The sequence below is a fragment of the Anarhichas minor genome, unplaced genomic scaffold (genome assembly GCF_050575085.1).
Source record: "Anarhichas minor isolate MPS153535 unplaced genomic scaffold, ASM5057508v1 ptg000074l, whole genome shotgun sequence".
Lineage (NCBI taxonomy): Eukaryota > Metazoa > Chordata > Actinopteri > Perciformes > Anarhichadidae > Anarhichas > Anarhichas minor.
Window position 1 is genome coordinate 10,710,203 of NW_027466520.1, and position 22,149 is coordinate 10,732,351.

The window sequence follows — 22,149 nt, forward strand, 5'->3', positions numbered from 1 at the left end:
TGACAGCCTTCCCATTAGTATGCATAGAACTAGTTATTTCATTTTGATGACACATCCCTGATCGAAGCGGTGATATGCACATGAATAGGAAGTCAACCGCAGTGTGTGACACCTTCTAGTCATTCCACAGAACTGCAGCTGACGGAAATACCCTAAATCCTGTTTAGCAGGCTGCAGCGTTTTAAAGGTTTAGCCCACCGAGGACAGACAGTTTCTACAAGAACAGTGGCAATAGATGTAACCTCAGGGACGTCAATGCGTTTCAAGGAGCAAATAAGTTTCAGTACCTGGGATGTATCTCAGAAAGGATCTGGCTGAGGAAGTCTATCAGGGTTGAGAACGTCTGCTAGGTTCTTTGAGGACTTCTTTAAGGGTTGTGGGCAACCTGCCAAGTTTCAGCACATGGGAGAAGTTGGCCCTCATGGCTTTCTGCCAGAATGGATTTATTTTAACCCAAATCATGATATTTTTCTATAACTAACCAAGTGAGTTTGTTTACTAAAACCAAGGAGAATTCTGGCATAAAGGGCTTTCTCTCAGAAAGCCCTGAAGTCAAACTTCTTCCATGTGCCAAGTTTCACAAAGGATACTCAGGACATCCGATACTGTCAATCGCCCACCACTAGAGGGCCCAGTTTGACAACAAAAAGGAAGCATTATTATATTATTTAAAGTAGTTGTACTGTATTTTTCAAAAAAGAAATGTATTATCCATTAAGTAAGTAATTTATTTGTCATGGTACAATACTTTTGTATTTGGTTATTGTTTCAAATAAACTAACACCACTCTTAAACTTGGTAGATAATATAGAAATGAAAGGAACCAATATAATAGTTTTATAGTCATACTCAGACAGCAATAAACTTTCAATTGAATCATTGAGCTGTTAGATCTGGGAAACGTAAGAGGAAACAAAAGAACATAAATCATGATGAATAACTAACAACAGGTGCAAGGCCCAACCTGATCAGCTGACGTGAACAAGGAAGCAGCGCCCAAGTAAAGGAAAAACCTGTTGGGTTGCTCTTCTGTTTGGGAAACATTTGACTTGCAAAGAGAGTTGCAGGTAGCAGAGCGGTAGCAGAGCTGTAGCAGAGCGGTTAAGTGTACAGTACTCAACTTCAGGGCTCGCAAAAATGATGCAAAAAATCTTTATAGGACTGGTCCTTTTAGCTTTCCTCAGTGTGGCGTGTTTTGTTCTGGTTCTATATACCAACGGAGACTACACTTCATATATTTTTCGAAAGCAACATTATATTGCAAATGGAAACGACGCATGTTCCCAGGGGATAACAGAACTTGTTCAAACGGCTACTAAAGTCCTAAATGTCACTCACGAAGAGACACAGACGCCACCCACTGAGAGCAAGCCTTTGGGACGCTGCCCTGACAACCCTCCAAATCTTGTGGGTCCATTGCTTGTGGAGTTTGATTCCAAACGGACTTTGGATGAGGTGAGAGGACTGATCGGTCGTGCTCTTCGGGAAGGAGGACGGTACAAGCCAGCAGTCTGTATTGCCCAACAGAAGGTATGTGGAGGAATGGAGAGACAAATGAATAGATGAACAGAATAATTGGAACAGTTTACCATGATTTTAGATACTTGGAATCTATTCAACTCAAATAAGTGTCAAAACTTGTATGTAAACTTGTAAGTAAACTTGAGTGAAGTATGTCTATTTATATAATGTAAGAACATAATGATAGGTAAATCAACAACAACTTGTAATTGAATATAATTTATTAAGGCTTCATTGGCATAGGAAAAATATGTTTACATTGCCACGGCCATGTGAAATAAAAACAAAAAATGTATGTACAATAAGTAAAGGTCTATTAAAATACAGAAATGTGTGAACAGAGCTGTGTAGCATTGCAACAGCGTAATAAAAGATACAAATGAAGATAAGTAAAGTTTAACTTAAAAATGCTATACATATATGTTTACCTGAGTAAAGATAAGTCACAGAATAACCGATTACTGATTATAAAAAGATAAAAATAAACACTGCAGCATTTTGATAGATTCATTTAAAGGTAAGGCTTATTTTTGTATGTCCACTATGTCTATCTACAGAGATCAGCACAGTGCAAATGGTAGGTGCATTATTACACAGATGACTGACAGGTTTTGACATGGTTTTATTCGATCGGACGCAATGTTCCTGCCATGAGAGCTCACAAATCCTGCTGCTGTGTTTGCACATTGCTGTATTTCACCCTGCAAATATAGTGAAATCATTTAAGAATAATTCAAGTCTCTCACAGGCAACGCCCATGAGCCTGTCGTGATACTGGGCTTGTATTTACTTCAGTGGGGTTTTCTCGTGTGTGTATTTAGCATTCAATTCTATATCTAACACATGATGACGTGTTATCCATTGTTTCATTTTTTTTCCGTTCTATTTACTCTTCTTTGGAAAAAAAAGTAAACAGAGAGGATAATAAAGTAGGCCCACCATTTGAACTCACTTAAAAAATACTTCCCCACATTCTATAATTCAATGCTATCAGACGTACTCATATTATAAGGGTTTTAAGGATTTTACACACCGTATTATAAGTTTAAGTTACTAAAAGGAAAAACACCAAAATCATAATGTTTGGGTAAAAGCCAACTAACTTATTTCATTTGTTTAGGTGGCGATCATCATCGCATTCCGCAATCGGCATGAGCACCTTATTCATTGGCTGTATTACCTTCATCCTATATTGATACGACAGCAGTTGGACTACAAGGTGTATGTCATCAACCAGGATGGAGAAGGCGTGTTCAACCGGGCTAAACTGCTGAATGCAGGCTTCGTGGAAGCAACGAAGGAATATGATTACGACTGCTTCGTCTTCTCTGACGTAGATTTGGTTCCGATGGATGACCGTAACCTCTATAGATGTTTTGACAATCCTCGACACTTGTCTGTGGCTATGGACAAATTTAGGTTCCACTTACCCTACAACGGTTACTTTGGTGGAGTGGCTTCGTTGTCTAAGAGCCAATTCTTGAAGATTAACGGCTTCCCGAACACGTTCTGGGGCTGGGGTGGGGAGGACGACGATATCTATAAACGAATTATCTACCGTGGCATGTCCATTTCTCGACCTGACACGGTGATGGGAAGGTACAGGATGGTCAAACATAGCAGAGACTTGCAGAATGAGCCTAATCCAAAGAATCCTGATAAACTGAGCCTAACCCGACGTACCATGGATAAAGATGGAATTAATTCTCTCAAATACACAGTCAAGGAGATTAAGAAGGATATACTGTACACGTATATCAATGTGGATATTGAGGCTCCGCTGAAGAATGGTAAATGAATGAGGATGGAACCTGTGGCTCTTGGACTGCTGTTGACCATTGATTCATTGGTGTTTCAGTCTCAAACAAAAGGTGAACTAGAGATTGCATATTCTTAAAACCTCTCGAGCAGCTGTTTGTCTCGGTGTAGGGTTGTATGCAAACCTGTGTGTGTGTGTGTGTGTGTGTGTGTGTGTGTGTGTGTGTCTAAGTGAACTACAGTGTACATAATAAAGTAGAGAGATTCTTTCCAGTTTGTTTCTCAGTTGCTTTGGCACAATCCTGACATAACACACAGATAATTCAAATGTAGAAGCACATGTTTCTTTAAAGGTATACTGTGAAGCATGGAGCTACTCTTAGTGATGGATTCAGAGACAACAGTTTGCTCAAGAAGAAGGAAAGATGGCGGTACATGGGCTTTTGCAACGAAGCAGTGCTCTACATAACTCATGTGGTGAATTAACTTTGTTTTGTGAACTGTAATAATGTTTTAGAAAATGTCCTAAACTATTGAGAAGAACTGTAATGAGATGTATGGCCACTATGGTCCAGCACTGAGCTTGCCCGTGAACATCAAAACTAAATGAATCTTGTAATAACGATATGTCTTGACTATAAGCGTCTTTCAAGTCACCCAAGGACACTTAACAAATAAGGCAGTCAATAATAATAAAAGATGACAGTGGAAAGAAAATGTAAGATTAATAAATTATAATGAGCACACCGCAAATGTTGTCTGCTTGCTCAGTGACATTTTGCTTGCAAACCGGAACAAACATTATTTACCATACCACCACTCTATACTCAGCATATTTAGAGGTCTTCTTTACTGGTATAGAAAACAATATTTCACCAAATGGAAAGTTTTCTGGCTGTCAGTTGCAGTTTTGAACTTTGCTGGGCTGTATTACGTTCTGCAAGGTTCATGCAAGGCTTCTGTTATAATTGTCTTGGCTCATATCAGGTGACGTGTATTAGAAACACTCGTAACCAAAGTGAAAGCAGGAAAAGTATCCACAGTAACATAATAAGGGCATTTCAGAAATGAAGTATGTAGTTGTTGTTTTTTTCCAATTACTTTTATTTTCTAAAATAACTAAGACTTTAAACTGTGTTTTTCATGTAGTTCCAGCTTAGTTTTCTGTGTCGCTTAGACTCTTCCTCCTCAGGGTTACAAAGAGCTGGAATGATCTGTTTGAGTACAGTTTCCAACTCATATCAGATTGTATTACTAGTTTTGTTTCTCCCATTATTCAGGTTCCCTTCCTAGCAACAGGTACAGTTGGAGGCCCTAAGGGTTAGAGAAACATGACCTGACCAATCTTGTTAGTACTTGACAATGTAGTATAAGAGTCTCCTGAATGATGATACTACTTATATTAATATGTTCACTTCTTTCACTGTTTCTGCACGCATTGTAAAAGCTCAATATTGCATAACTTTGTAAATTTAATCTTATATTCTGTTTTTAGGTTTACTTTGTAACATCTGCCTTTGGACTACAGATGAAAAATAGCCTCTTGGCTAACTCTGGCGCATTTACAGCAATGTGTGCACTGTCTCTTGTCAAATAAACCAATAAATACAATTTAAATGAGAGGCAACACAACCCAATTTGGAAGGGGGACCAACTAGCCATCATTTATCTTGTGATTCATAATTCAATTCATATTCTACTTTGCTGCTCACAAGGTCCCATTCAGTTTGGAACACATGTTTCCTGTCGCTTCATCCCTTCAAAGTCAGAATATGTCATTCACCAGTAAACTAGTACACACCAGATTTGGCTGCGGTGCTATAAAGCCTTTCCCAGTGTGCCACTATTCTGCATGCTCCCGTCTTCCCATTCACAGAGGCAACAGCTTGTCTGCTGATGAATTATTGACAAGTGAAAGGATTACACAACAATGCCCTCAGAGGAACCGTGGCGTCATACGAAAGGGAGCGAGAGAAGTGCGGTGGGGTAGAGGTATAGGGTAGGAAAAATTATGTTGGTAGTGGAGGTGATGCTGGGGGCTTCCCATGAGGTTGCAGAGGTGAAAACCGGTGGTACGAAGTGGAACCTCTAAATGACTTGTTGACGTGTGCTAAACGCCTGACTACAGTGTATGTGCATGTGCACTACAACATGTAGGTTAGTGTGTGTTTTTATCTGTATAAATGTTCAACTCCAATCACGGTTCTCACACACTGTGTCATCAACCCCCCCAAACACTCGCCCATCCTCCTTCCTGCCCAGCCCCCTCTTTTCATTGGTTGACCTAGTGGAGTTACTATGGGAACGACTGTAGAGAAGCTGCCATGAGAAATGTGGGGTACAGCTTTTGAATGGTGCTTAGGGCTCCATCACACACACGCACATGCACACACACACACACACACACTTAACAGGGCAAGGAAACCCTATACCTATCATCATATTATTTTTAGAAATATCAGTACGACTCTACTCCGTGATTGTATTTTTCTCCACCAGCATCTGTATTTCAATTCTAGATAGAATTTCTGTTTATATGCAATATTATCTTCTATAAGATAAATGTCTATCAACTGCACTACTGTGCTTGGTATTAAAACATAAACACCCAATTGAATACTAACACAATATAGTTTCGTTAAAATGACCGTAGCTTCAAATTGAAAATCAGCAGACACCAACTTAGCTTTGAACGCAGACAAAACATCTTACAATCAGCTGAAAGACATCCAAACATGAGCTGGAAAGTAGCTTATTACAACACACTCATAATTGATGATACAATAACCGAATGAAAAAGCACTCATACCTCTCATTTTAAAGACCATGCTACTTTTTAAAGAAGAAACAGCACATTCATATTCTTAAAAATGAAAAAAGTAAAGCGCATAAGCAATAATTCACATAACAGTATAACAATTCACCCGTGTTCCTTCTCATGGGTTTGCCCATGATTTTGCCACTTCAGCCTCTTCTTGTTCTTGTGTAGCTTAGTTTAGCTGGGGGCTAATATCAGCTAATGCTAGCAAACAATAGACAGGTATTGCAGTAACTTACATTACTGAGTCAGTTTGCTGATCTAATGACTCTTCTCTTCTTGTGTTACTAATACAGAAAGCTTTAGCTGTACCATTATGTCGTTATTGCCACTTACGGCTGTTGTTCGTCAAAAGCTATACCAGCTGGCTAAAAAGCTTCATTCAAGACCATTGAAGCCAGACAAACCCTCACTCATATCTTGTTCTCTCACTTTTCCTTTGCATTTCTTTCTCACTCCCTCACATGTTTGCTCTCTTCAACAGCTCATATAAGAAACGCATTGTTCAGCACAAACTTAATGCTCCCTGTCTGTCGTGCACTCTATACCAGATTAATGCACCAAAACAAACACGCACACACAGGATCCAACATGGCTCACAATGAGGACGAGTGTCCACATCCAGCACACCGAGCAGCAGCAGATTAATGATGAGATCAGCCGAGGCACACGCGTGCGCGCACCAGCACACACACCATTCCATTCTCACTGTCAGCATCACTAGCTTTGATCTGGTGGGCCGGTACAAGTGAGTGTTATGGTCTTACGTAAGGCTTTTACATAAACCTCAGTGTGCAGAAACAGAGAGAGAGAGAGAGAGAGAGAGAACTGGATAGAGGGAGGGGGGTTTGCTGCACCATTACAAAGGGGATTCGCACTGCACCAAATCCTCCTCCCACTACACATGCATTTGCACCCACACCACAACAACATATGAGCTTTCTCCATAGCAACATGTGTCATCCCCAAAACAATGAGACCCTCCCTTGCATCTATATTCAGGACACATAGAGGCAAACACACGGGTTCCATATCCACAGGCATCATCTGCCTGTCTTTGTCATCATTTTGGCTGTCTGTCCCCGTCTTTATGCATCTTAACCCACTGGAGACCAACAGCAGACAATGACACATCCATCAGGCTTTCATCTCAGCAATCAATATAATGTATTGATAACCTATTGCTCCCAAGCCAAGCAGACCTCTCTCCAAGTGTGACGCCACAACACAAATGCCACATGCCGCACATCAACAAAAGCACCCCTGTTTCGCACCCTCTCTCACACCCAACCTACTCCTTGGAGATTCAAGCCACCAGGATGTGGGGGAGGAATGATTGAGGGGGGGTGGGGGTGGGGGTGGGGGGGGGGGGGGGGGATGAAAGAAGGACTCTATTTGATTTTGCTCTAATTATACCTCTGACCTTGAAGTGTATGGATTATTGTGTAAATGCAGTTACAAAGAGTCAGGAGCTCATCTATCAGCGCAAACAGTTTTATTCATTAAATATGAAAAGTGGAAAGATTTCACACTGTGAACAGACAGACGGTTAAAAAAAAAAGAAAGAAAAACATAATGTGCTTTTCCATCACAGCAAATGACCACCTAAAGGCCCAGATTTGTAATCAGAAAGCGTCTACAAAAACAATAACAAGGAACTGATCCAGATGGCAATATGACGGTCTCTGTGGTTGATGTGTTTAGGCCAGTGCAACGGATCAAGGTACCCAAACTTTACTTTTCACTGTCATACTTGGGAAAAGTGGAGAAACAAGTTCTACTAAAACACCAAACTGCAGCATGTGGGAAGCAAACGAGGAAGAACAAAAACAAAAACCTGTTTAACATAATGATCATTCCTTGTCCAGTTCATAGCGCCCTACTTTCTCTTAATCTTACCAGCAATATAATTTGATTGGTGACAGTGTCATAAAGTGAATTATAATTTTTAGACTCTCAGGGCAACTGTTTTGGTTAACAATCAACAAGTGTCACCACAGCTGTTTACAAAACAAAAATACTCTTTTTTTATTTTTTTACCAGGAATACTTTAAAGGTTTAAATTGTTGCCCATTTCAATCATCCCAAAATCATCCATCCATCACTCTTTTGTCAATCAGTACTCCAAAGTAGGGAGAATGAAAGCTATTGCATACTAAATCTAAAGAGCAAAGAGCACAGTGTAGGCAGAGAAAACATGAACGGACGTGATCCTTCTCTGCTCCCTATATGACCTTTAGCCTGCCCTTTTTTCATTGGAGGAGGAACACACTTACTGAAGACCTGGGATCAGGTTACCCCATGGCCTGTCCTGCACTACACCATTAGAAGGTTGAAAAGATATCTGAACCTGGAACAGTGTTGTGGATCAATCATCACATTCTAAATGAGACAGAAAGCTATCATGAACTAGAATGACCCTCAAGTGTCGGTTGGTATCCTTGTGGTTAGGATTAGAGAAAACTTGCATCATCTCGAATGTCTTTCCCTACAAAAAACCCCTCTCTGTAACTGAAGGGTAAGGAACACTCTGCTCTCTTTAACTTGTCTCACTGAATCACAGACAAAGGCCTTTCAGGACTGCAATACACCCCCTCATTCTTAAAACAAATGGTGCTTTGCGAGGCTCAACAAAGTCATTTTTCAGAGCGCGGGGGACTTAGAAAACAGTAAACTCCACCATTTGTGTTGCCCCCACAAAAGAGGGACAGAGAGGAAAAGAGACCAACACAGCTGACCAATGATCGCCAATGAGACCAAGCTACATTCAGATTCACACACAGCTGCGGGGGTTCCTATAATGAAGTTGTACAATGTTTGCCAGTACAACAGCATAGAGAGTGAGGGTGAAGCACTCTGAGCTGATATGGCATTAGTCCCCAAGTTCTGCTTTGCATTTTTTAGCTGCGATCCAGTCTATGTGACTCAGAAGTATGTTCTTTCTGGGTCACATCCTATTTTAAAACACTTGCAGGCATATTCTGGCTCTTGTAGGAAATTTGGGTTTAGAACTATGTTTTAGGAAATTATAATAGAAGTGTTTAATGATTCATAAATAAGAAATCATAATTAGAAGTGTCTTGGAATACATAATTAGAAGATTCATAATTGTAGAAGTGTTTTAGAATTTGTAGTTACAAGTGATTTGTAGTTAGAAGTGTATCTTAGTAGAATTTGTAGCACCTTTAGCTCTATGCTTGTGAAACTTGTGAAGGTTTTTGCCAAAAGTTGCAAATCTTTATCTTTATATAGAATGTTTACCATAGAAGTGTTAAGCATAAAAGACAGTCATTGAATGTTTTAAACTGTAAAGAATAGTATGTTGGGAGTAAGGGACAGATAGATTTCTAGACAGGCAATTACAGGTCATACCCGTGCGAGGGTCCTGCGAGGAGGAGGAGCCAACTGGATTTAGCCAATAGGAACTACGGACATTATGGGAGGTTTTTTGAACTATGTAAGGCGGGAGAGAAAGAAATTCCGGCCTCTTGCTCCTGTACCACTGAGTGGGTGGTAACGACTATTGGGGTGAGCAGGTCATATTCGGTGTAACTGTAAATAATGTACTCCACTATGCAATTGTTTTAGCATGAGAGGTATTAAATGCTTTGTTTATAATTGAAACCGGTTCTCTTTGTGTAAGAGGCTGGATTACATGCGGTTTCCACACAGTCTAGAGGTTCCATGAACCTAACACTCTCTAAATCTGGCAGACAGCAAGGATGCCTCCCTGTCATCCACTCACATCAGCTTGTACAGTATGTTAGTAGTAAAGAACAGAAAGCAGAGCATTAAGAAGATGGAGCAGTCACAGTTTAAGATCCGAGCAGTATGACTTGTGACGAAGGAGTCTACTGTATAGAAACAGTAGAAATCCAGTGAAGAAGAAAGTACTAACTTTAAAAAAAAAGGTTGTTTGTGCACATGTCCTTGGAGAAGAAAGTCATCCAGTGTAGCTATGAAGACAGTGCCAAAGGTTGAACCGTGTGTGTAACTAAGGTCATTCAATAATAGATGATGTTCCCTGACCTTTGTGCCTTGTATGTGTGGCACTGCATGCGGAGAGGGAGAGAGAATGTTTGTGTACCTGTCTGAAATTGTATGTGTGTGTGTGTGTGTGTGTGTGTGTGTGTGTGTGTGTGTGTGTGTGTGTGTGTGTGTATTGAAGCATCAGTGCAAGGGATCCCTCCAGGTTCAGTATTGCGACAGTTCTGCAGGTTTTTCATTGGTTATTCAACAGTTGTAAATCCCAGAGATTGACATCCTATGGATACACTTTGAGTGATGCAGTGCGGTATAAGTGAAATCCAGATGCAACAGGCTGAAGCCAAACTTAGTCCGTCCACAATAATAATAATAATAGCCAGTCAAAACAGAGAGGGTCTCCCCCTCCCAAAAAAAGAAAAGAAGATATTGCGAAGCCTTCTGTCGTGCAACTTTGCCGCATTTGTAGCTGCAAAGTAGGTAAATAATAAAACCAGATCTCAGTGTTCATTTGTATTTTTGCACATACAGTTTAATAATCAGTGTGCGGTCAGATAAATACCATCTTCAAAAAGCAAAAAAAACAGCCAAACAAAAAATGGTGGGTTATTCCAGGCCATGGGTCTCGTTGAGTCTGTTTAAGGGAAACGAGGAGGATTTTTTTTAAACTTTGGCTCTAAAATCAAAAGATTAGGAGGTAATTTGTTACAGATTAGAAAAGAGGACAATTTTAGAAAAAATAACATTGATTAGATTAGGTCCGTATAAGCAAATTATGTTATGCCGTGTGGTGTTCCATAACAAAAATGTAAAAGATAAAAGGTGCTCTGCTTTTTTCCTTTTTTTTTTTGCAGTGTGCAGTCATGAGCTGTCAAACTCTCAGCAGGTCAGGAGCTTTTCCAGGAAGTTACAAGGCAAATGTGTCTATAGCGAGTCCATGGATTGTCAAAAGTCAACCTCTTAAGTTCCCGTGAGGGCTGTGAAGTGTTAACCCAGCTTTTTGAGTCTCCTCGTGACTTTCTCAAGTGAACAAAACCACCTATTCTATCCCAGCCTGTCGTCAGCTAAAACACTTGAGGAATGAGAGCTTTTAAGATTTCAGAGGAATTTATAGGCTGTTAACTCTACAGCTCAACATTTTTCTCGGTCTGGGTCTTTTTGGCTCTGCATCAACAGCACTGAAGTACACACTCAAGTCTTTTAGTAAGTGGGCGAGAATCCCCCTATTTGACAGGAGCTACTTCTTGTGGGCACTTCCTCTGGTTGTGCTGCCAGGTTTGTTTCCAGAACGACGGACTGGCACCTTGGATACAGGGATTCTGGTGCGAGCCGGGGGAGGTTCCTGGGTCTTTGGTGGAGGGGATTCAGCCTCTAGAACAGACGAGAGGGCTGACTGGCTTACAGAGTGGGGAGGTGGGGAGGTTTGTCTGCTGCTTACTGGGATCTTGGATTCCCGAGGAAGGCTTGTGCTGCCTTTCATTGACTGGAAGGAGGAGGAGGAGGAGGAGGAGGAGGAAGGAGGAGTTGTTTGGGAGGTGGGGCTTAGTTTGTATTCAGTGGATGGAGAGGGAGTACTGTTTAGATCTTCATCTCCTTCCTCATCCTCTCCTACCTCTTCAGGGTCATTGTAGAGGTCGTACAGGTGGTCCCCGGAGCAACTGTCGCGTGATAGGGCCGTCCTCTGGTTACGCTGCAGCCCGCTCTCGTCAGGTGTCGCTGTGGGCGTTGCGGAGGGTGTGTCCCAGTAACCCTCATCACTGAGTGGCTCTTTTTCTCCGGGCGATGTGGGATGACGGCCGTGTGTGTGAGGGATGGGGGGTTTAGCTGCCCGGCCTCCTGTTGCACCAACTACTGGAATCTTACTGAGCCCCAATGCCTTCACCGGGGGTAACTTGCGGTCTGCGCTCCTGTGGGCTGAGAGCAGGAGGCTGCTGGCGGGGTTGGACGGGGCACGAGGGGGATAAGTAGAAGTTGGGGTGGTAGAGGGAGTTTGATGTGATCGAGGCAAAGCAGGAGAGTTGTCCCCTGTTGAGGGCAGCATGTGCCAGAGCCCCTGCATGTCTGCATCGTCCACTCCCTCTGGACTTGCCATTTCTTCCCCTCCGCCCATGTAGGCCACCACACCACTGCCAGCTGGGTGCTGCTGTGGTGGAGGCGGTGCCCGGGCCCGGGCTGGGAGGGAAGAAGAAGGCACTGAGCTTGTGGGAACAGAGAACATGGGCTGGGTCAGGTGTGACGGTAGCAGGGGTTTGGTTGGGGAGCCACGTGACGTGGCACTGGTGATACCAACAGCTCTCCCAACGCCCGCTCCCACACTCCCACCTCCTCCCCCACTGCTGCTGCTGCTGGTGCCACTGCCCCCGTTACCCGCTGGACCTTCCTCGTCTGCGTCAGCAATAATGTCACCACAGCCTGTCAGGGAATCAAAGCTCTTGAGGGATGTGACATCAGTGAAGAGGAGAGAGCAGAGGCGGTCCACCGAAGGTTCTGAGGGTGGGTCACCCGTGCTGCAGCGATCCAAAGGGGGTGTAGCGAGGGAGGGGGTGAGGCTGGATATTGAGGCTTTGGCTTTTTGGATGGGCGGGCGCAGTGGCGAGTCAGTGGGTGTGTAAGGAAAGGGGGAGTCTGGCTCAATAGAGTGCTCTGGCATGGCAACACAGTGTGGGGGTGTCATGGTAACACTAGTAGTGGGAGTCTCCGGGTTAGGTGATGCCTCTGCATTCCCACAATCCACTTGGTGATGATGCGGAGGGGGTTCAAGGGTGAGCGTAATATCCTTCACCTTTTCAGAGTCGGCAATATCCCCATCCTTCTCCGTCTTCTGCTCCACCTCTTCCCCCTCACCCTCGTTTGTTTTTTCCTTGCGTCTCCATCGCATGCTGCTAAAAAAGCCCTTTAGGCCCCTCCCTCTTCTAACAAGCCCTGCCCCTCCATTTTCACTCGACCTAAAAGTCCCACGTCGGAGTAGAGAGAAGAAACTCAGGGATTTGCTGAGGGACCTCACCGGCCCTGCCTCCAGGATAGCGAGCCCTTCCCCTCTCTGTCCATCAGAATCGTTATTAGAGCTCGTTAGTCCATCGTGGGTTTTGCTCCGAACGAGCTCTACTGATGCCGCCGAGCCATTTCCATTCAAAGAATTCCCATTGTCAGAATTCCCGTTGCTCCCGCTGTTTGTAGCCCCTTTGTTCCTGAAGGAGAAGAAGCTGGCCATCCCAGGCCCGGTGCGCCGCTTTCCGAAGAGTTTGAAGGCAGCTTTGTTGATCTTCCCCGTGGGCTGGGGGTCACACTGAGGGGCCACCGGAGGCTCCACACACTCCGTCTGCACCTCCATTATCTAGCACTCTATCGTCTCCCTCAAGCAGCCTTTCTCTCTCTCTCTCTCTCTCTCTCTCTCTGACCACACATACACTCACCCTCTCTCTATCTCTGTCTCTCTCTCTCTCCACCCTGTTGGCTGGTGCTCTTTCACTCCCACTCTGACTTGCTCTAACGCCAGCCTGCTGGTTTTCTCTCTCTGCTTGCCTCCCTCCTCTCCCTCTCTCTCTCTCTCTCTCTCTCTCTCTCTCACACAGGCACACACACACACACATGCTGCTCCTTACTGTATCCATGGCAACTGGGTGGGCTAAGCTGCTTTCGTCAACGTTGGCGGGGCGCCAGTGTCTGTCCTCCACACCCTCCCCCATCCTCATCCTCCTCTCTTCATCTACCTTCCCTGTCACCAATGCACTGTTTGCTCTTTTCTTTTAACTATAGTTCATAAGCACCACATTCACTGCTTCCATCCATCCATCCCTGTATGTGTATGTGTGTGTTTATACTGTACATGTCCTAATGTGTTTGGTAAGCATGTAAAGATACACACCCACTAATGAATTACGACGGACTAGACATGAGCTCAATATGTTTATGAGCTTTCTCAGTGGATCATGAGACAGAGTGGAATGGCTAATTATAAAGACTTCTCACATCGAATCGTTTAGATTTGATGTTGTTTATCAATGTCTGTGGAAGAAAAATCTAACAAGCGAACGCAAACTAGCACAAGTTTAAGTTTTAGTGTTTTGAATAAGTTCCTAGCAGATTTGTCATACTGTGAGGTAAGTCATGTCAAAGCTTCGCGCAAATGGTAGCTTGACATTATAAATTCATCAGCACTTACTTACTTGACCCAGTCCTGTGTGTATGGCTGTGTGTGTGTGTGTGTGTGTGTGTGTGTGTGTGTGTGTGTGTGTGTATATATGTGTGTGTGTGTGTGTGTCTGTGTGAGCATGGAAAAGCTCAAAGTAAACGATAATAACCATGTCAGAAGCCTGTATTAGAGGACTCAAATACAAGACCTGCTGATCAACAGTATGAGTGGGCTTAAGCGGGGATATGGATTTAGAAATAAGCATTCCAGTGCTGTTGTGCGCGCACACACACACACACATACACAGCTCAGACATCCCTCAAATACAGTTTGTTCCAGACATATAGGCCATATGGCCCCAAGCCCTCTTCCATATGGACACACAGTACCAGGTGTCTAAGAGCTAACACATCTAATTGTCATCCTATCATCCTGTGTGTGTGTGTGTGTGTGTGTGTGTGTGTGTGTGTGTGTGTGTGTGTGTGTGTGTGTGTGTGTGTGTGTGTGTGTGTGTGTGTGTGTGTGTGTGTGTGTGTGTGTGTGTGTGTGTGTGTGTGTGCGTGTGTGTGTGTGTGTGTGCTTGTCCATGTGTTTGTAACCACGTATGCAGCCAACAGCACAATCTTTCTTTTTACATTAGCTGTACTGTAAGCATCTACCTTGGCAACAAGCAGAGTTTCTGTGGGCATGTAGAACAGTGAAGTGTTCACTAGCTGGAGGAAAAAGCAGTGTTTTGCCTTAATGTGTTGCCAAGTTTCTGCTATTCTTCTTTTCTTGTTGTCTTAAATATACATAATATATATGTAAAGTGTTTTAGATTTTACACGATGTTAAGGAAACAATGATTAGCAAATGGTCTGCAGCAGATTCACCCAGAGTTCCCTATTTTTTCATACTGAGCGTGTTCCACTGTGGGTGCTCTTTTTACTGCCTATTCTATCCTCCCAACCCCCCAATGAATCTCCCTGATACCCCGACCCACTTACAAACCTCCTCTCCCCTCCTTCCTTCCCTCCCCTGCTCCTTTTCTCTCTCCTCCTCCTCCTCCTCCTCCTCCTCAGTTGCTTAGGGCACAGGCTCTCTTCTTCCAGCCCACTGCTATCAAACAATGTCTGCATTCATCCGCCCAAGGCAACACACACACTCACAGACATGCTCACACCCACACAAACACATTTTGAGGGCTTCCCCAGAGTGGAGCGCTGAAGCATATCTTCCTTGTGCTGGCCCCCAATAAGAAAGATAATCTGTCCGCTCAGCCAACAAGTCAGTCACCCAGCCTGTCTGCCTGCCAGTCAGTCAGTCGCCTAGTGTGCAGGTTTTCAGGTACATCAGATACTCAAGCAGAATGCTCCACAGCCGTGCTAGCAGGTCAGCCGGCTGTTGGATGGACTTGAAACTGACTCTAAGCAGCAGATGGCTGGCCAAGACTGTAGACTGATGATTGGGCTCACTTATCACATGATGAGACAAAGGATTTTGCTAAGTTCTTATGGCGGAAATGCACATCGTCATTCTGCTTAAATCATTCCAACATCAGTAAGGTGTTATATTTGTATATTCAGATAAATCTTGTAGCCTGTACTGGCCTTCATAATCTATTTCACAGTGCTGAACCAGGTTGGATTTGGTAGGAAAGCAACAGAATTTAGAGGACAATACCTATTGACATTAACCCTTACACTTTGAGATACATATTAGGCTTAACTATCAGAAAATTAAGATGCTACTCCTCTATGTAACGGTGGTCCACAAGCATATTATGGTTCATTTTACACAAACGCAAAAGAAAAGGTGCTTTTGTCACAACCAAATACTAATTTCTTTCTCTAATTACTGTGAGCAAAACTATAGACACATGCACACAAGCAATAGAAGAAGCACACACAGCCCACCCACCCCCCAACCCCATCTGTCTAAATAAGGTTCCCATTTCAGCCCCCTGAGTGAAGCTCAGTACTAAGTGGGACAGTTAGAGGACATTTTCTCTCTCTGCCTCTCTTTCCTGCTTACTGTGTTTTCTAACAATGTGGCTTGTCTGAGTGTTCGTGCACAGTGTGAGTGTCCTTTGCACTATACGCCTGCGTGTGGCTGCTGACTTTGCTTTTACACTCTCCATGCTCTGCTAAAGAGCCAGGATGCAAATATTGATGCACTGTTAAAAGCACATGCATGAAGCAATGGATTGATTGATGGACGACTATATTATGATAATATGCTGAACACCAGGTGTATTCTTGATCTGGTGACAGAGTGAGCATGAGTTAATTCAAATAATATTCATAACTTGCCTGATTTTCCTGTATGTCATTCTTTGGAATTAAAATAAAGGTGCACAGCATAGGCAAAATTGTTCCAGAGATGCAAATTTCTAGCTTAACGAAATGCATTTGTCTTTTTTCTTCACCGCAGCTTTAGTTTCAGTACACTCTGCTCCTCCTTGTCAAGCCTTTAATCTGTGCTGAAGCACTGCTTGTGGCAACACGCCAGCTAAAAAGTTCATAGCTGGTGTTTTTCATCATCTGCTAAAGTTAAAACACCTGCTGACATTACTGGTTAGGGTGAGTGAGGCATTGCCCATTGAGCCAAAGATTATTGAATTTGTCATGTAAAACGCCCCATATTACCTTGTATGAGTGACAGCATGTACAGTCGCGGGAATATCAGACAATTGACCTGCTGAATTGTTGCATTTTAGTATGTAGCATGCTGTGATTTGAGCCAGTGTTTTTATCCTGCGCAGGCTGGTGACGCAGTAACATGTTAGTTGTCTTTCCAAAGTAAACACGGTGGTGGAGAGCTGAAGCCTTGAGAAGTAGAATGTGCTTGTAGCATCATATCCACCTTTGACAGCATTGGCCAACTCATATTTGTCAGTCATTAAAGGTGAATGACAAGGAAACAAGCTTTAATTAAACAAGATATTGAATGATGTGGTGATAGTAGAATGCTTTAAATCAAGATCAGGTGTGCGTGGGAGTGTGTGACACATGTCAAAGTTGAGACTAATAAAATCAACAAATTGCCAGCAATATGATTGAAGCATTGGTACAATACAATAGTGTACACACTATAGTAAAAGATGGATAATGCAAACATGGCACAGGTGTAGCTGCTTGTCCATCGTTTGTCGGTTATACAGTGCAAACACACACCCAGTGTGTTCAGATCACACACACATTCTTCATTATTATCACTCGGTGTCCTGTTGATCAGGTTGTTTAAGGACACAGAGTCTTCCAGCTCCAGATTAAGCAATAGTGTGTGTGTGTGTGTGTGTATGTGTGTGTGTGTGTGTGTGTGTGTGTGTGTGTGTGTGTGTGTGTGTGTGTGTGTGTGCGTGTGTGTGTGTCGGCGCACATGTTCATGTTTGTGTGTAAAGTATTAAACCCTGAAGGATTACCCCCCTGTGCTCTTTTGTTACTTTAGTAATCAACAGGGAGCCGTTCTAACTGTTGTTGAGCCTTCTAAGTGCAGACTCCCCAACACTTTTACATTCCAAAGGCTGTAAACAATGTCTCTATGAGCATGTGGGCCCAAAGAACCCAAACTCAATAAAATAATCACATATTAGATACATAAATTACAATAAAATAAATAATAATAATAACCAGAATAATTGTCTAGTCCAGCTATGTTGATCTTTTCAATTAAATATTTTCGGTGACAACTTTTTCTGCACATTATTGACCGTTTTTGCAGCAGACTGTGGCTCATCATAGCATGAAAATCACATGTGTAAGTGACAATATTAACGATGGCTCTGTTCCATTTAGGTTTACCAGTTCCAGAGTCCTGGTTTTATGTATGCCGGCTCAACACCTTCGCTTTTCCGACTCTAACAAGTCCAAATTTCTGCCATTAAAGAGCTCTATACTTTCTCCATGTGCATGCTGCACAATAATCATAGAGCAAAAAACCCAAAGAGATGCGTCATGTAGCAGAGAAACACGTTAATGAATTACACAAGTGAGTAGCTGGATAAGTGTAGTTGCACTACAAACACATGTCATGTGCATCCTGCATGTGCAACATCTACATACGTGTGTATACAGTATGCATATCAATGTGGGCTCTTTGTATATGGACATTTTGCATACTACTAGCGTTTATGTTGAGTGTAGGTACAGTAGTCCCTCCTTGTCCTCAGGAGTGTTCTCCCAGCATGGCGTGCAGTACTCTTCTGAATGATTCAAAGCCCTGGGAGAGCCCACAGCTCCTCAATATTTAATGTGAGGTAACATGCACAAGTAGGCTATAGGAAGACCTCTCCAACAGAGATGATATTGAGGTGCATTAACCTGACTTAAGGCTTTGTCAACATTACAAATAGAAAGCATGCATCATTGAAAGCTATAACGCCTTAAAGCAAATAATTATTGTTCTTATTAGTACTTTGATGTTTCAACTTGAATGAACACATCAATGCAAGCAACTCTAATAAATAAACCTACACTCTAAACAATTTCACCGTAAAATAATGGTAACTTACTGGCAGTAGGGACGCCAGTAATTCACGTTTTTTTATGGTGAAGCTACCGTAATTTACTTTTACGGTACCTTACCATATATTGGATTACGTTATATGATAGTAGGATAACTGGGTTTTATGGTGATTTTAATGTATATGCCAGAATATTACCGTTTATTTACAAAGTAAGGTAATGCACCCCAATACTTTTGCATTTAATTCGCAACAAATAAAAGAATAAGAATAGACATTCAATACATAATTGTTGCAGTTTATTACATGTTCTCAAGACAAATAATAAAGGGACATTTGTATTACATCACAAAACTCACACTGTACTGCATGTTTAGAAGAAAACTAATAAAATCATAAAATCTTTAATGACCGGCTTAACTGAACTCATGAGGATAACCTCAGACCAGTAACTACCACTGAACAACAGTAGCATACCAATCCAGGGATAGGTAACTACCGATGAACAACAGTGGCATACCAATCCAGGGATAGGTAACTACCGATGAACAACAGTAGCATACCAATCCAGGGATAGGTAACTACCGATGAACAACAGTGGCATACCAATCCAGGGATAGGTAACTACCGATGAACAACAGTGACATACCAATCCAGGGATAGGTATCTACCGATGAACAACAGTGACATACCAATCGAGGGATAGGTATCTACCGATGAACAACAGTGACATACCAATCCAGGGATAGGTATCTACCGATGAACAACAGTGACATACCATCGGACACTTTTTGATCTCAGCGTCACTCCCTGAGACACTGAATTAAAATAGCATTAAGAGTGAAACGCTGAATTAAAATAGTATCAAGAACAGTGTTATAGAACTGCATCACAGTCTAGCTTGTAAACAAGTCTTATACACATTTATAGTTAATTTGAACTGCATGAACTCACACATGAATGAAAACAATAAAGAGAGAGAACACCTTAAAAGAGGACTTGACTGCAGCGTCTGGCTGGTATCCTCAATCTCTGATGACGAGTGACTGTAAAACAAACAAAATAAAAACTTTAGAAACACAATGTTCTGAACTTTTGGAAAGTTCTATGACATCCAGGATAAACACACTTAAAATAAGCTTTGGGTGTGCAACTGTGGGTTTGCATGTGCCTCACACATGTTAACATATCAGTGCAAGTCTTTGCAAAAAGCTAATACAACAATACCATACAGTTTAAATTAACAGACTTGCCTATACGATGAGCTGATTACGTTAGGTGACGAAATGAAGCTAAGACAATGGACCACAATGGACTAACGTTCAACACTAAAATGAGTTTGATCTAGTTTTAATGTTGCTCCTGAGATAACACACAGGTAACGTTACTGTTAGCGTTACCTCAACTGTTCATCGTCTTGAACACAAAACAATACTGGAGACTTTGAATTTCGGCTTATAAGCGTAACTTGACCTCGGCTCCTCGGCTGATCTCCACATGGCTGCTCAGAAGGATGAACTGAAGCTGTGCTCCAAAGTCACGTTCACGAGCAGTCGGTCACGTCTTGAAACTCAAAAATGACTTTTAGGCAATGAACAGTTTGACTAATACAAAATATTCTATCGTCATTACAGACACATTAACCTACAATCGACAGTACGATGTAGATGGATTGTGATTCACTGAACTTGTATAGAGAAGCATATTTCCACCACAATACTGTATTATGCTGATAAATTACAGTAGTCTGCTGTTATGGTTAATTGACAGCATTGACTGTTAATTTACATGTGAGGGATGAACTGTATGTTACCGTTATTATAAAAATCAGAAGTTAGAGAAACCTTTGCGAGAACAAGAGAGTTAAAATATGAATAAAAAGTGAATTTAAGGTGGCTAAAAACCCTATTCTTCATTCTTCTAAATGTGTGTTTACTCTGTGCATCACTTATTGTGTTATTTTTCCTCTGATTGTAAAGAGAAAGGAGCTTTGGAGAAAGCTGACACATCACACTGCCAGTCCATCTTTATTGCAAGTTGTTGTAGCTGCTCATAGACATTGGTTCGTCTGAGGCCAGTGGCCACTTTGTCTGATTGCTGTGTGAATGTGTGTGTGCAAGCACAAAACTCTATTTATTCTGTTGGGATCTGGCCCTAGTCTAGAAGCACCCATGCTCCGTCCTGTCATACAACGTCTGATGGAAACTCCAAGATGAATGACTACACCTCCCAGCACAGCCAAAACTTGATCCTGGCCCCCCATTGGCCAAGAAATGGCCCCCCACTGTTCGAGACCTGGTTTATAAGCGAGCAGGAAACGCCATTCGCTCTCTTCCGTCCAGACACCGCTGGTGTAAGGAGATCCACAAGGCTCTCTTCACCCCGGACACGCGCTGGTGTCAGGAGGTCCACAAGGCCTCTTCACTCCGGACTCGTCCAGGGGACAAGAAGATCCACGAGGAACCGCGGCCTCATCAAATCCTATCAGGTCACATGCAACATTCGCTGGTCGAACAGACTGTGTTTTATTTTGAGTTTTGGATCCTGTAGTGCGAGAACGGATAACTTCTATGCCCCGTTCTCCCACCCTTTTTGTGTACACACCGCCGGCAGAAGGTAACAATCGTTCCTCGCCGAAGATTTCCGGGAAGGACGACCCAAACCTCGTCCCTCAGCCGAAGTTAAAAAGCCCCTCTCTGCAGCGAGGAGGCCGAGTCTGCGCCAGCCAGCCCCGAGGCCGCGCCACCGAGAGCCAGCGGCTACTCGAGGACCGAGTGATCCCCACCACGGGAAACGTACCCCACCGAACAAAGCTTCTACAAGTAAGAGTTACTGGTATCTGGGCCTAGCTTAGCTTAGCATAGCATTAGCTTAATTTAGCCTATTCGTTATGTCGTTGTTATTCCTGTATCTTGTTACGTTAAGTTACGGTCGTGTTATAAAGTGTTATTGCGCAAGCATCGCGGACCACGGAGTCCCGTTATATTGTGTATTTCCTGCTGTAACTGTTTGCATTAGATCCGTCGCTGCTAGTGGATGTGGAGGTTGTGATTTTATCATTTCAAAGACCAAAACCACGGTGGCGGAGCCTCGTCTCGCCGACCGAGTTTCGGGGTGATAAGAGAGCAATACTCGCATCTCACCGCAGTGATAAAGATGTGTTTGTTTTGGGGATTCTTTTATTTTGTTTTTGGTTTTATTCTCTTCTTTAAATCGGCTCTGTGAGTGAGATCTAGAACCGCAACTATCACCGTACAAGCGTGACCGGTCGGTTCAGAATCCGACCGCAGAGTTTACGAGTGATCAGCTGTTCCTCACATTCTCACTGCAGCACCGAGCTCCTCTCTCTCGCTCTCTCTCTCTCTCTCTCTCTTCCTACTAACCCGCACACACATAGTTCGATTCACTGATTTTGGGTGAACCTCTCAGACACGTGGTCGCGTAATCTATTGTCCCAACCCACATTGTGCGCCGTCCCACGTGGTTACACGT

General features: G+C 42.9%; 1 protein-coding gene, 1 long non-coding RNA gene and 1 pseudogene across 2 annotated transcripts; 1 reads left to right on the forward strand and 2 right to left on the reverse strand.

The window, feature by feature from the left end:
* Nucleotides 1-1,137: 1,137 nt before the first annotated feature.
* On the forward strand, nt 1,138-3,319 carry LOC142937802 (beta-1,4-galactosyltransferase 1 pseudogene; annotated as a pseudogene).
* Nucleotides 3,320-11,318: 7,999 nt separating this feature from the next.
* Nucleotides 11,319-13,412, reverse strand: amer2 (APC membrane recruitment protein 2). Its single transcript, XM_076080177.1, has one exon. The coding sequence runs from the start codon at nt 13,410-13,412 to the stop codon at nt 11,319-11,321; it is 2,094 nt and encodes a 697-aa protein (XP_075936292.1).
* Nucleotides 13,413-18,939: 5,527 nt separating this feature from the next.
* LOC142937660 (uncharacterized) lies at nt 18,940-22,022 on the reverse strand. Its single transcript, XR_012949427.1, has 2 exons — nt 20,058-22,022; nt 18,940-19,703 (listed from the first exon to the last, which is right to left on the reverse strand). It is a non-coding gene; the product is annotated as an uncharacterized LOC142937660 (long non-coding RNA).
* Nucleotides 22,023-22,149: the final 127 nt, after the last annotated feature.